Source organism: Caloenas nicobarica, chromosome 2, assembly GCF_036013445.1.
Source record: "Caloenas nicobarica isolate bCalNic1 chromosome 2, bCalNic1.hap1, whole genome shotgun sequence".
NCBI lineage: Eukaryota > Metazoa > Chordata > Aves > Columbiformes > Columbidae > Caloenas > Caloenas nicobarica.
Window position 1 is genome coordinate 70,611,359 of NC_088246.1, and position 13,193 is coordinate 70,624,551.

The 13,193-nt window shown below is 43.1% G+C and overlaps 1 protein-coding gene across 4 annotated transcripts in view; it reads left to right on the plus strand.

The window, feature by feature from the left end:
* The window catches only part of JARID2 (jumonji and AT-rich interaction domain containing 2), a 231,367-nt gene that overhangs the window by 160,547 nt on the left and 57,627 nt on the right, over positions 1-13,193 (plus strand). For all 4 annotated transcript variants that reach the window (XM_065629999.1, XM_065630002.1, XM_065630000.1 and 1 more), the window contains one exon: positions 2,466-2,635. In XM_065629999.1, coding sequence (XP_065486071.1) covers positions 2,466-2,635 — 170 coding nt within the window. The remainder of the gene's footprint in view (positions 1-2,465; positions 2,636-13,193) is intronic.

The following is a 13,193-nucleotide window of genomic DNA, read 5'->3' on the forward strand; positions in this document are numbered from 1 at the left end:
GGCACTTCAAATTTGTATGTGGGAGAGGAAGCATCTCAGAGACATTTGACGAAATAACAACAGGTCTCAGCAGCCTCCCCGGGAAGCGGCAAAGTTCACGGTCATCACCTGAAGCTGGGTGGAGGGTCGGTTGGGTGTTTTCACTGTCCTTGGTGAAATGAAGGGCCCCTGGGCAGCAGTGTGGTGGGTAGCGAAGAGCCAGCGGTGTTGCCAGGCCAGGCCGCAAGTCCTATGGGAAATGGGGAAGCAAAACGAGCGGGGAATTGTTTGTACCGGGGAAGGGGAGCTAGCAGAGAGCGTCTTTTCAAAGACAGAACAAACCAAAAGTGTTTTCAATTCACTGTTTCATTTCACGCCTGTGCCGAACCTGCAAGTCATTCCCTAATCCCCCTTTCAATGGTGGTGGTTGTGGAATCCTCCCTGCTATTTATCTTTGATCACATGAGATATGAGAAGGTAGTTTCAGAGATGCGGTGAGTGGATAGCGTATGTTTTCAACAGCCCAGCTGAGGGAGCACATCGATGGGGAAAAATCACTCTGCGGATGAGAGCAGCAGGCAGGGTTGCTTGCTAACCTTTATAGTCTGTTTTTTGGCGAGGGAGCATACGTTATGTGCGGAACAGAAGCCAACACAAAGAATTTTTTTCTCTGGCTGCATGTGTGGTTTTTGGTGATAGAAATGCAGTGGGTTGAAATTGAAATCCTATTCATCCTGCGCAAGAGTCCTCCATCTGCTTGAAGGAATAGAGCTTTGCAAGGCAATTTGAGTAATTTTGGGGATATACAGCCAGATCTATACAAGACCTTCATTCTGGAAAGATAATTGTTCACAGCTATGAGGAAATAGTCTTTTAGTTCCAGTTCACAAATTAGAAGCACCATGATAAAAAAAAAAATTATACACACTATGCTATATTTGCCATTAAGGAGATGAAAATAAGCAGTAAGAATGGCTGGTGTTTTTTGTTATTTGGGGGTGGGGATTGGACAGTGAGGACATGCACAATTTTATGTGGAGTTCAGGGAGAAAACTGCTGATGCTGCTTTTGTTCTTTCGTCATTGAGGGACACGTATATAAATATACAAATACTGCTGGGATTTTCAATATGTTTTTTTCTATTTTAGCCACAAAATAGCAGAATTTTGAAATGCAGTAATGAACCTCTTCTTACCCACCAATATAAGTTTAATATCCATGAAAAAGAAAAGGTTTGCCAGTTAGGTGTTTCATCCTCACAGAACGATAACTGTGCTTTCCTTGAGTCATAACAGTCAAGCCTACTGCAAAGTGACAAGACCTGGCTTTTCCTTCAGTGTTATTTGATATGTGTTTCAGTTTGACATTATGTAAATACTCTGCTATTAGGGAAGAAAATGACATAAAATTGCATCCTTTCTCAATGAGGTTTTAAGTTCTTTCAGTAGCTTCTCTCCTTTTTGAAGCTGTAATAAAGATCATAATTAGAATCCCAGTTGCTTAAGTGAGAAATTAGCATGTTCTTAAATGCTGAGCCGAGCCAGACTCCCAGCGACACCCCCTCTGGGTATCTGTCCTACCCCAAAGTACTTTCCCTAATACCAAATGGCTTTCTAGACATATTAAAGAAAATCATATTCATTGCCACCTAGCAGTTAATCAGACCCTTCAGATAGGCTCGAAATAATTTGCAGCCTGACTGCCAAAACCACCTGCATCTGTTCATTGCCCATAGCTGTACCTGGGCGTGCTCTAAAACTTATCAGTGTCAGTCCATCACCCAGTACCAGGGCTGAGATAAATTCACTCCATGCATGTCGTTCATTCTTACAAATTTCTCACAAGTACTACTTAACCCCACTCCAGACCTCCTTGCTTACCATCTTATACGATGTGGCCAAGGGAACAAATATCTAATGGCTTTTACCTGATATTTTCCCTGTCAAAAATATCTTTCCTTAAAGGTTTTGGTTTCTTTTTGTAGAACTGGGCACTAACGTAGATACTTTATCTATTAATATGAATTTTACCATGTAAATGAGATTTGAGCAGATTGGAATAAATTAAAACCTTAATGGGGCTAAAATAAACCTCATTTGTAAATTAATTAAAAACAAGAAGCAAAGAACACTAACACTTAAAAAAAGAGATATTATCATGGTGCAAAATACAGATTTAATTTCCAAATAAGTGAATGGTAAACCATAATTGTATGATGTGCAAGGAAATACTTGGAACATATGAAACAGTGGTCACAGATTTTATAGTCAAGATGTTCTCTTTCTGGTTTTCCAAATTGTTGCAGAAAATACCAAAGGGTGAAGCAAATAAAATACTGTCTTCGCAATTGACGCAGGTTGGGATATTATATTGGTGGGAGATGGATTCAGCACTCGCTTTCTTTTTTAAACAGTGGATTTTTATGTTCTGAAATCTCTCCTGCAAGTTCTGTCTAACATGCTTCTGATATACTCTTGTTTCCACAGGCCAAGGCTGCAAGCACAAAGGAAGTTTGCTCAGTCCCAGCCAAACAGTCCCAGCACAACTCCAATAAAGATAGTGGAGCCGTTGTTACCCCCTCCTGCCACTCAGATTTCCGACCTCTCCAAAAGGAAGCCCAAGACAGAAGATTTTCTCACTTTCCTCTGTCTTCGAGGTAGGAGTCTCACAGTAGCTGGGAGGGACAGCCTCATTCAAAGAACAAGCTTTAGCACTGCACACTGGCTAGCAGCTAGACAAGTGTACTGGTGCTGCACTTGAATATATTGTGCGCATTTCAATTCTCAGCAATTTGACTGCATCTGCAGCAGGAGCGTTCAAGTTCATGGTTATAAAGACCATAAAATGAGGCCGGTAATAGCGCAAAAGGAGATTTCTTTTATGCTTAGCACTCTGTTATCCTGAATGGGTTTTTGTCTAGCTCTTGTAAGTCCTCCCCATCCTCCTTTGTTTTGTCTGACTATAAACTGAAGAAGTGCTTAACTTGCCTGAGTACTTGTTCCTGCAAGAGGAGAAATCTGGTTGGAAATTCCCCTTCTCTACCTACTCACTGTCCTTTATTGTTCAATCTGAGTGAGGCTTTTCATCTGACAATGGGTGAAGGGGTTGTCATTGTTCTTAGCTGCCCCAGGAGCTGGATTGTTCCAGTGTTGGTAACTAAAACAGCTGAGCTCCACTCTGCATCCCAAATGCAGATGAGGCATCTGAAGTTGTACAGTGAGATACCTGAATTATCTCACAGTAACAGGTGCCTGAGCCTGGTGGGAGCTGTATGGTGTGTGTCTGCAAGCCTGTGTGTCAGACCTGGGCACTTAGTGTGAGGTGCACTGGTGGTCCAGATTAAGCTAAAGAAGGACACCTTACCCAAGCGGTCATTTTTTTGGGGACTTTCCATGGCCTTGTGTCCCAAGTCATGTACTGAGGATGACATCTTTCAGTTTAATCTCCAGTTGCCATATTAGCTTTTTGGCAGATGACCCCCCTGTCCCTTTACCTAGTCACTGCTCCATCCTTGATGTTCTGGAACAATGCCTCTTGCTGTTGTTTCATCCCATTACCTGTTGAAAGAGTGTACATTTGTTACAGATAGGGCTTTTCTGTATAAGTCTTACCTAGTCGATTGAATCTTTCAAAGTTTGTGCTTAAGTTCCCCTTTGCAGTTCTGAGGTCTCTGTTCCATCTGCTGACAACACTGGTCAGCACCACCCGCAGCTTCCTGCTGGGGCTTTCTCACCTTAATGCAGTGGGGTTTGATGTCTTTTTTTCTTCTGTGAGATATGAGGCTAGTGTTAGCTTTAGACTGGTTGCTAATTTCTCCCTCTTGACTCTGGTCCAATATGGACCCTCTGTCCTGTTGGGACTTCTGGTAAAGTGGGTGGGTGGAGGGGATGGAGGAGGGTGGTTTGCTAGCTTTTGTGTTTGTTTAAAGGATTGCGAGGAGCAGAATCTAATGGAGTTTAAAGTGGCATCACAGTCCTCTGAAATTTAATCTGTGGAAATGTATTTCTAATTTAGTCTGCTGCGAGGCTGATCAGTCTGTTGGCAGCATGTCACTGCTGTGATCTCGGCCAACCGCCACAGTTGTTGGTGGGAAAATTCAGATGGTGGGGGGGGGTGTGTGTATGTGTGTGAGCACACATGGCTGCATTCGCACACTTGTTTCCACTGCTTGCTAACTAAGCATGTGTTATTTATAGCTTTGAAGGCACTTGCACTTAAAAAAGGCAACCTGTGTGGGGATGTGATTTATCTCCATTTTTATTTCCTACTATCTCTTATCATTCTGCTTTAATAATGCAAATAGGAATCAGGGGTACTTTTGTCCTATGCCAGTGCTTCATTCAGAAGGGTTTTTTAAAATTTTAATCAGTGGCTGTTTAGCTCTTGCACCTGTAATTTTCTTCTTTGTTATTCATCTGTGGAATAATTGATGTTTTGTACTGTCAATTAAGAACTTGCAATTCATTCCTAATTTCTTCAGTGTGCAGGAGTACTCATATATTTCAGACAACACGTGCGTTCAAACGGCAAGATCCCAATTACAATTATATTAAAAACCACGAGGGAGAATCTGCACTGAGTGCCACACATGGCATGTTCTTGGTCTGCTTAAACAGGCTGAAGAAAAGCAGAAAGGGAAAGCTGTCAGATCTCTGTTTCAGCACCTCCACAAGCTTATTGCTCCATCACCCCTATATAAAGCCTGAAAAGAGCCAGTAAAAAGGGGGAGGGAAACCTTGGACATCTGCTCACTGGATGTGTTTCTGTGGAAGAGCAGGAGGGTGTCTGTGGCTTGGAGGGAGAGAGAGTGGGCTTGTTGAGATCACTGTTAGCATGGTTCTGGCTTCAGTGTCTGAACTGCTGTATCCTTCAGGATGCCCTGGCTGCCTGTGATTGTGCCTGTCCAGTTCCTTGGGTGGTTTAGCTCCAGGTAGCGATCTCTTTTGATGTGCCCTTTGGAAAAAAGGAGGTGGAAGATGGTTCTTAGTATGCTTGCAGGGAGTTCATGTAGCAGCCCACTGGTACATCTAGCTCCAGGAAGGTCATTGAATCATAGAACCATTTTGATTGGAAAAGACCTTTAAGATTATAGAGTCCAGCCGTAGCCTAACTCTAGCACTAAGAACCTCATCTTACATGTCTTTTAAACACCTCCAGGATGGTGACTCCACCACTTCCCTGGGCAGCCTGTTCCAATGCCTGGTAACCCTTTTGGTGAAGTTTTTCCTGATATGCAATCTAAACCTCCCCTCGTGCAACTTGAGGCCATTTCCTCTTGTCCTATCACTTGCTACTTGGGAGAAGAGACCCAACACCCTCCATGCTACACCCTCCTGTCAGGTAGTTGCAGACAGCGATCAGGTCTCCCCTCAGCCTCCTTTTCTCCAGGCTAAACAGCCCCAGTTCCCTCAGCTGCTCCTCATCAGACTTGTGCTCCAGACCCCTCACCAGCTTCATTGCCCTTCTCTGAACTCTCTCCAGCACCTCAATGTCTTTCCTGAGGTGAGGGGCCCAAAACTGAACACAGGATTCAAGGTGCGGCCTCACCAGTGCTGAGTACAGGGGGACGATCACTTCTCTAGTCCTGCTGGCCACACTGTTCCTGATACAAGCTAGGATGCTGTTGGCCTTTTTGGCCACCTGGGTGCACTGCTGGCTCATGTTCAGCCAGCTGTCAATCAACAGCCCCAGATCCCTCTCTGCCAGGCAGCTTTCCAGCCACTCTTCCCCAAGCCTGTAGCACTGCCTGGGGTTGTTGTGACCCAAGTGCAAGACCCGGCGCTTGGCCTTGTTAAACCTCATACAATTGGCCTCAGTTCAACAATCCAGCCAGTCCAGATCCCTCTGTATGGCCATCCTACCCTCAAGTGGTACTGGCAGGCTTAGTTTGGTATAGCACTTCTGCTGATACCTAGTGGGCCTGGAGAGGTAAGAGCCAGCAGCTTACTTAAACCCTGTGTAGGGAAGTGTTGCAATTTTTTTGGAAGGTGTTTGTTTTGGTTTTGAACCTCTGTGCAATTATTCATTGAAATGTTGAGGGATTCAAAATTGTGTGCACATTGGGACATGTCATTGTTCTGACTTCTGTCCAGATATATCTGTCCAGCCCGGGCTGTTGCAATGCTCACAGTGAAATGCAATGTACAATTACATGGAAATAAGAGCACGCTCACAGGGTGTAAGTTCAGCACTTTAAAAATTGTTTAGTGATAAGATCCTGGGCAGTAAATCCCCATGATTGTGTAATGTGTTTGGTTTTTTTTTTTAAGTTGGGACTCTCTTAGATCCTAGTCCTTTAATATGCTCTCATGATATAGTCCCTGCATTGATGATCAAAGCTTTTCTTCGGCAGGGCAGTCTTCTCCAGGACTAGTGGGAAAACAGCTCTGTGGTCATTTCTGTGTCCTTGTCCCACCACACCCAGCAGCAGTGTCAGAAGCACAGTGCAGATTGTCACACCATGTCAGTGTGTACTTTCATTTTCTATTTTTAAACAGTGAAATTTAAAAATGCCGTCACCAGTACAAGTTCACTCTTCAGTACCCTGGGGGGTTTATTTTAAGCGGCAGCAGCTGAATTCTGTGAGTGATGGAGCAGTACTATCATGTGGCAGTGTGGAAGAAAGGCCCTCGATGTGCATAAGGTGCCGTATGTAGGAAAATAAGTCCCATTTACTGGGCCTTCTGCTATATGTCAGAAAATGATTCACATTACTTATATTTACCCTTTTTTTTTTTTTTTAGCATCCCTTAGTTTCAAAGGGAGATAATTTAACCAAGATGACCTGCTTGGTTTCATTATCCAGAATACTTGGGGCTTTAGACATATTTTTAGTTTGTTTTTTGAACCCTTGATTTGATAATACAATGTACTAATTACTTCTTAAAAGGTAAGTGGAGCAGAATGAAAGAGCTGTAACAGTTGACGAATATCTGAGCACCCTGGAATACATCTAACTGACCAGACTTGGCAAGGCTACCCTGCTTTCTATTACTTTACAATAATTTTTTTCTTTTTTTTTCTTTTTTTTTTTTTTTTTAAATTGTGACCTAGAATCTCCAACACAAGAAGGAAGGGAATAGCACTGATATCTCTGAAGCGTTTGTCTGCAGCGTTCTTATCTTTAAGAGAACAGAACCTTCTTGAGATGCCACTGCTGGAGAAGCAAAATATATATTTTCTGTTACTTTAAAGGCTACCTACTCCCATTCTGGTGCTCTTTGAAGGAGCCCGTATGCCCTTTGCCAAAGGCATAATTAGTGTCTTTCAGCAGTGCATGTAGATCTGAGTGTGTCATCTCCGTGCAGTTGTATAACCCCTTTCACTTTTACTGTATTTTCTGCCTCTGATAAAATTTTTAATAGCTTCTGTTTCAGTGCATTTGAGTTACCTTTCCTCTTCGTAATTATTTACAGGTTAAAAATATTGTGATTGGAATAATATAGGGCTAAAGGAGGAAGGAGAAACAACTCCCTGTGCGCAGCAGATCTTTGGCAAAAGGTGGTAACAGGAAGGCTGTGATTAGGTGTCTACATTTTAAGGAGTTTTCCCATGATCAGTTTTCTAATTAAGCCAGGCCTCTGGGAGTTACATGCTAGAGAATTCCAGCGTTTCCTAAATAAAGGTGGTTTAATTGAGATCTCACAAATTGAGTTTTCAGGCTCTTCTAACTAACAACTGCACTGCAAAATGTGTGACTGTTTGTTTTCTTTGAGTACTGCAATGATTTAACGATCTGATGATTTATTACAATTGAGCAAAACCAAAATAGAAAATCTCACTATAGCACATTTGTCCAAACTTCAGTAACTTTGAAGTCTTGGTGCGTATGTCCTCTCACAGTTTGCTATTAAACAGGCTTTTCATTTTTTAAGCACCTTGTTTGGATGGAAGACTCAGAGGCCTTGGATCCCAAGCTTCTCTTTCGAGCCTTAACAGGAGTTGCCTGTGCCTGTAGGTACCTGCAGAAGTTTTCCATTACAACAGGAGCACCTCAAAAATCAAACCTTGGGAGCTCTTAATTTTGGACATGTTAAAAAACAACTGTTAATTTGCCTAATTTTTAACGAGGTGGAAGATGCGCTTTCCTGGTTGTTTGGTATCAATAGGTACAGTCTCAACTGGAGAGCTGGTGACTGCATCAGTCACATTCTTGAAGCACCAGCCTTCCAAGGGAGCATGTTACCACTGTGGAGACATGCTCAGCAGATCAGAGTAAGCACATTAAATAGCACAGCAACTTGAAATGCTTTGAGGAGAGTCTGGGTCTGTTCAGCCTGGAGAAGAGAAGGCTGAGAGGGGATCTTATCAATGTTTATAAATTATATCTCAAGGGTGGGTGTCAAGAGGATGGGACCAGACTCCTTTCAGTGGTGCCCAACAATAGGATGAGGGGCAGCGGGCACAGACTGAAGCACAGGAGGTTCCATCTGAATATGAGGAGCAACTTCTTTACTCTGAGGGTGCCAGAGCACTGGAACAGGCTGCCCAGAGAGGTTGTGGAGTCTCCTTCTCTGGAGACGTGCAAAACCCACCTGGACACGTTCCTGTGTGATCTGCTCTGGCAGGTGGGTTGGACTAGATGATCTCCAGAGGTCCCTTCCAACCCCAGACATTCTGTGATTCTGTGAAATGCTGGCACTGTCCAAAAATGTCAGCTGCTTGCAGTCTGGGTTAGTTTTTATAATTCCAAAATAATATTAAAACATGCTGACATACAATAATTTGTTTAAAGTACTGGAAGAAGACTATCAATTTTGTTGTTAAACCATATGGTGTTTGAGACTGAAATTTCAGGATGGATTGAAAACACAAGAATAAATTTTGGGGTGTTGAATCTTAATTGCACAAACCATTCAATAAAAATAAGCTTGCATTTAGCAACTAATCTCACAATTTTGAAGTTCTTTTTTAAAGTTAGGAGTAACATTGAAATGTAAAACATGAGATATTCCTCATGTGCGCTCATTTAGTCCGCCTGTGGAATATGCTGCTCTGGGCTGCTAAGTAACTCTTGCTGTGGTTTAGGACAGGAGTCATTTGATCGGTGAGGGCAGGAAGGAGTGAATACGGAGACTCACGGTGAACAGCACGTGGATGAGGTACGCAGAGAGAGCCTGGCCACGAACACCAGGCCATTGCTCCTTCCCAGGGGACGGGAGCGCTGCTGGAAGGCCACCCCTCCTCCAGACATGCAGCAGAGTTTGTGCCTTCCCATCAGCGTGTGCCTGCAGGAAGATTTAGGAGGTGGGAAGAGCTGCTGAGTGCAAGATAGAGTAGCCTGTGTGGAGTACTACAGCTGAATCAAAGTTTTTTTTTCCCCTGCTCTTCCTGTTTTGGGGCCCCTTTCTGATGTTAATGATTCCAATATCTACCCCTGCAAAAGGCCACAGGATGAAATTGTTGCAACGGGAGACTGATCTTGTGGTTCAGCCTTTGCATTTGCCGCAGACTCGTTCCGAGTACCTCAGTGAGCTGCTTAGTTTTTCTATCAAATGAGGGTAAATGTTTAACTCTGTATATAGATATTGGCGGGCCTGGATTTTTGATTATGGATGAGCCACTGGCACAAAATCTGAGTGCTGTGATAGCAGTAGCAGCAGCACTTCAAAACCCTGTTGCCCGCGGTTTTCAGTGCCCAGGTGGGCAATGTAAAGTGTTCTGGCAAAGGCAATTTCTGCCCATCCTCCCAGCCAGAAACCTGTGAGCCTGCTTCTGTAGCCTGTGATCCTACCATAGGTTCAGTGCTCCCCAAAAGACTTATTTTGTGCTAGGGATGGTGCTTGGGATCTCTTGGGTATGAAACACGGCCTTTGTAGCCTTTTGGGAATGGCAGTGTGATTGTTTGGGACTTGCAGACTTGTCTTGTTGATGGTGGAGGGGAAAATAAAGTCGGGGTCAAAGTGTATGTGTGAAGGGTTGGTTTTGGGGTTCACTGCCAAATCTAGGTGGGTTAGTGGAGGTAAATTACTCTGAGATTGTCAGAAATGAATTGTAGATGTGAGACGCACTTTTTTTTTTTTAAATATTCAGTAGTATTCAGTACTCTGACGTGTGCTTTGTTAACTTCAGAAAGTGAACCTTTCTTTTTTTTCCTGCAGATCCACACATTTCCCTACCCTTACTCCTTTTCCCTAGAAAAGGATCAATTTCCTTTGGCTTTTTGGTTTTAGCTCTACTGCTTTGAAGAATGGACCGAAAAGAACGTGGGGTTTATGTCAATACACTAGCCAATAAGTTAGCCATAAGATTAAGCAGCTTGTGATTCGTACAACAGCAGAGAAAGGGACAGTTTGAGCACTGGTGTGTTTGAGTTCTGTTTTATTTCTGTACTTGGAACCTTGGGACGGCCCTTTCCTCGCTCTTGCTCAGGCACCAAGGAGCTCCCTCTGGGACTGTTCCCGCAGGTGGAGTCAGACAAGTGAGAGACAATTGCTCTTTCCTATAGAGTCTATTCGGTTCATTCTCTTTAAGCCTTGCTCCATTAGATGTCCGTAAAGCACAGGCATAAATTACATTTATTTGCACTTCAGGGACTTGGCGCTGTCCTGCAAAAACGTAAGAAATAGGACACATAATAAATGAGAAGCAGGCCCTAAATTTTAAGCATTGAGATGCCAGTACATCAGGAGCATTTGGGAGGCAAGGTTTTTTCCACCTGCATACAGCCCCAAAATGGGACCATGTGTCAGACGAGACGCCAAATCTCTGGATGCAACTTGTTGTAGAGCTTGATGTGCTGCGTTTTTGCTGGGGCAGGCTTAAGTCCTGCATACCTTGACCTGCCCCATACTTAAATCATTCTGATGTCTTAAATTGTTTTAAGATTTTTCCAAAGCACATCTGGGTTATGTTTAATTGTTAGCAGGAAAAAAAGAGAGGAGCTAGAGGGGGAGTTGGTGTAAATAATTCATGGAGAAGAATCCTCCAATTTTGCAGAAACCACAGCCCAAATTACAGAGAAGGCTCTTGGATTGAGATGATTTTTGTTGTGGTTGTAACATACCAGGGTTTGAATCCTGTCCAGATGAAAACATTTGGTTTGTACTTCAGTAAATATTGCAGAAACCCTGCCAGCTAATTCTGAAGAGTAATGAAATAGTGCTTTTGGCAAAGTGCGTGCACTTTCCATACTTCTGATTCCACTTTTCGGATCCAAATTCAGAGTTTTTTTAATATGTTTAGCTAGTCCAAGACAAAAGTTAATGTAATGAGAAACAAAACATACCATAATTTAGGAGGGAAAATTACACATTTGTCAAATAAAAAAAAATAATAACCTCATTAGTCAAATAAAATGGCTGAAAAAGAGTACAGTTTATTCTATTAATCAGGCACTTGCTGCTGAGGTCAATGCATCAGTGTGTACAGGTTGCATTAAGCATCAATTCTACCCACTGTTAGTAGCACACTGGAATTTTGCACATGCAAAGGGTAACATCTCACCGAGAAAACTGCTAAAAGCAGCACTGTGACTTAAAAAAACCTAATTTACTTTGTACTTATTGTTGTATAAGCATCAAATTATTATAATAGAGGACATAAAATACATTTGTCATCCTTTCATATGCATTAGGCAGCACTTTGTGTATAGTTGTGGTAATTGTTTTTCCTATATAGTTAGGTTTTCTTTTGTGTTGCTCTCACAATAGCAGGGAAGACAAAAATATTCAAGAGAGAATTTCAATAATAACAGTGCAGATACTGATGGAAACAGTTGCCAAACATACTTCAAACCTCATTTTTTTAAAGAACTGGATAACCTCCCTTTTCATAATAACTCATAGCTCATTGTAACCATGATGAGTGCATTTAAGAAAAGAAAAATCACCATTAATGATTCTCTCAAAATTTGTCACGCGCAGCGGTTTCGCATCAGAGGAGCAGTAAGCCCTGCTCCACTGCTGGGGAGGAGCGGGTACCTGGGCTTTTGTTAGCTGTCTGAGCTTTCTCGAGGGGCTCACAGTCCTCTTAGCCACGGCAAGTTGGCACGCTTCCGAAATTGTGTGATGAGGGCCAGCTTTGGCCATTTGGCCTTTCCGAAGTGATTCGGGAGAGGGGGAGAGGGCTGGGAAGTTCCCTCCAGGCTGCTGCCTGGCCTTGGCTGTGGCTTTTCTGCTTTTGACTGTGGGTTAACAGCGACTTGTTAAGTGGGAAGAGGTGAGTGACACGTGTCCAGATCAGAGCAGCAGGTCAACAACACTATCAGACAGATACTTCTGTTAAAGCTGCTCTTTACTGTATTTAATGCCAGCAATTCTTTCAGCATTTTCCTGCTCCTGTTGTTTGTGCAGCCTGTGTCCATCTGCTGACTTGGCCTCTCCCTGCTCACCTCTTGCTCCAGCCCCAGCGCACCTCTTCTGCTCTGCAGCTGCTGCACCCCCTTTCCTTCAGCCGACTTCTCCTGCCGTGGCTTCTCCTTCCTGCCCGTATTGTTTTGATTGCCTTGTCCTGTTCTTTGGTGGCGGCACGTGCTTCTATGCAAATACCGATGCAAAACAAATCAACTGTCTTGAGAGGGGGAAAAAAAAACGCAGTTAGGAAGTGTGTGCCTAGACATCATCAGGACAGAATGTAAAACATACAGCTCCTGCATGAGATTGGGAGCATACTACATTTTATGTTTCATTTAATAACATGGAGTGATATATTAAGCTATACATTCAATAAGAGAAAGTGTGCATAGAAATTTTCCAAATCTTTACTTAAGAGCTTGTAACATTACATTACAGTTACAACATTTATTAATGGACTTTCATTTCCTTACCCCAGGATTTTAATCTGAATCAGATCCCTGATCCGATTTACCACATGGCCCCACCAAAAAAATTATACTACCACAGTCGAGGCGGTGGCACAGGAGTAAGAACAAGAGACCAGATGGGGGTAGATGCTCTGTAGACCATTTTTGATGCCAAGAAAAATGTCCACACAGCCACAGACAGTCTAGATGTTTCCTTGTATGAAATGTCTTCTAATTAAGAGGTGGAAAGTAAATTTTTTTTGTTGTTGTTTTCTAGGCTACCATCAGATTTACTGAACAAGCGTGTTTTTTGCGTGTGCGTCTGGGTGGGTTCCTCAATGTGGAAGGCTGCTCCCTTGCACTTTCCCTTTGTCCGCTGCAGTGCCCATGGTAGCAGCTGCCTGCACAACTTAGGGGCTCCCAGCACAGGAGGAGACTTGTAAAATTCAATACAGCCATGGGCTCTCGTAAC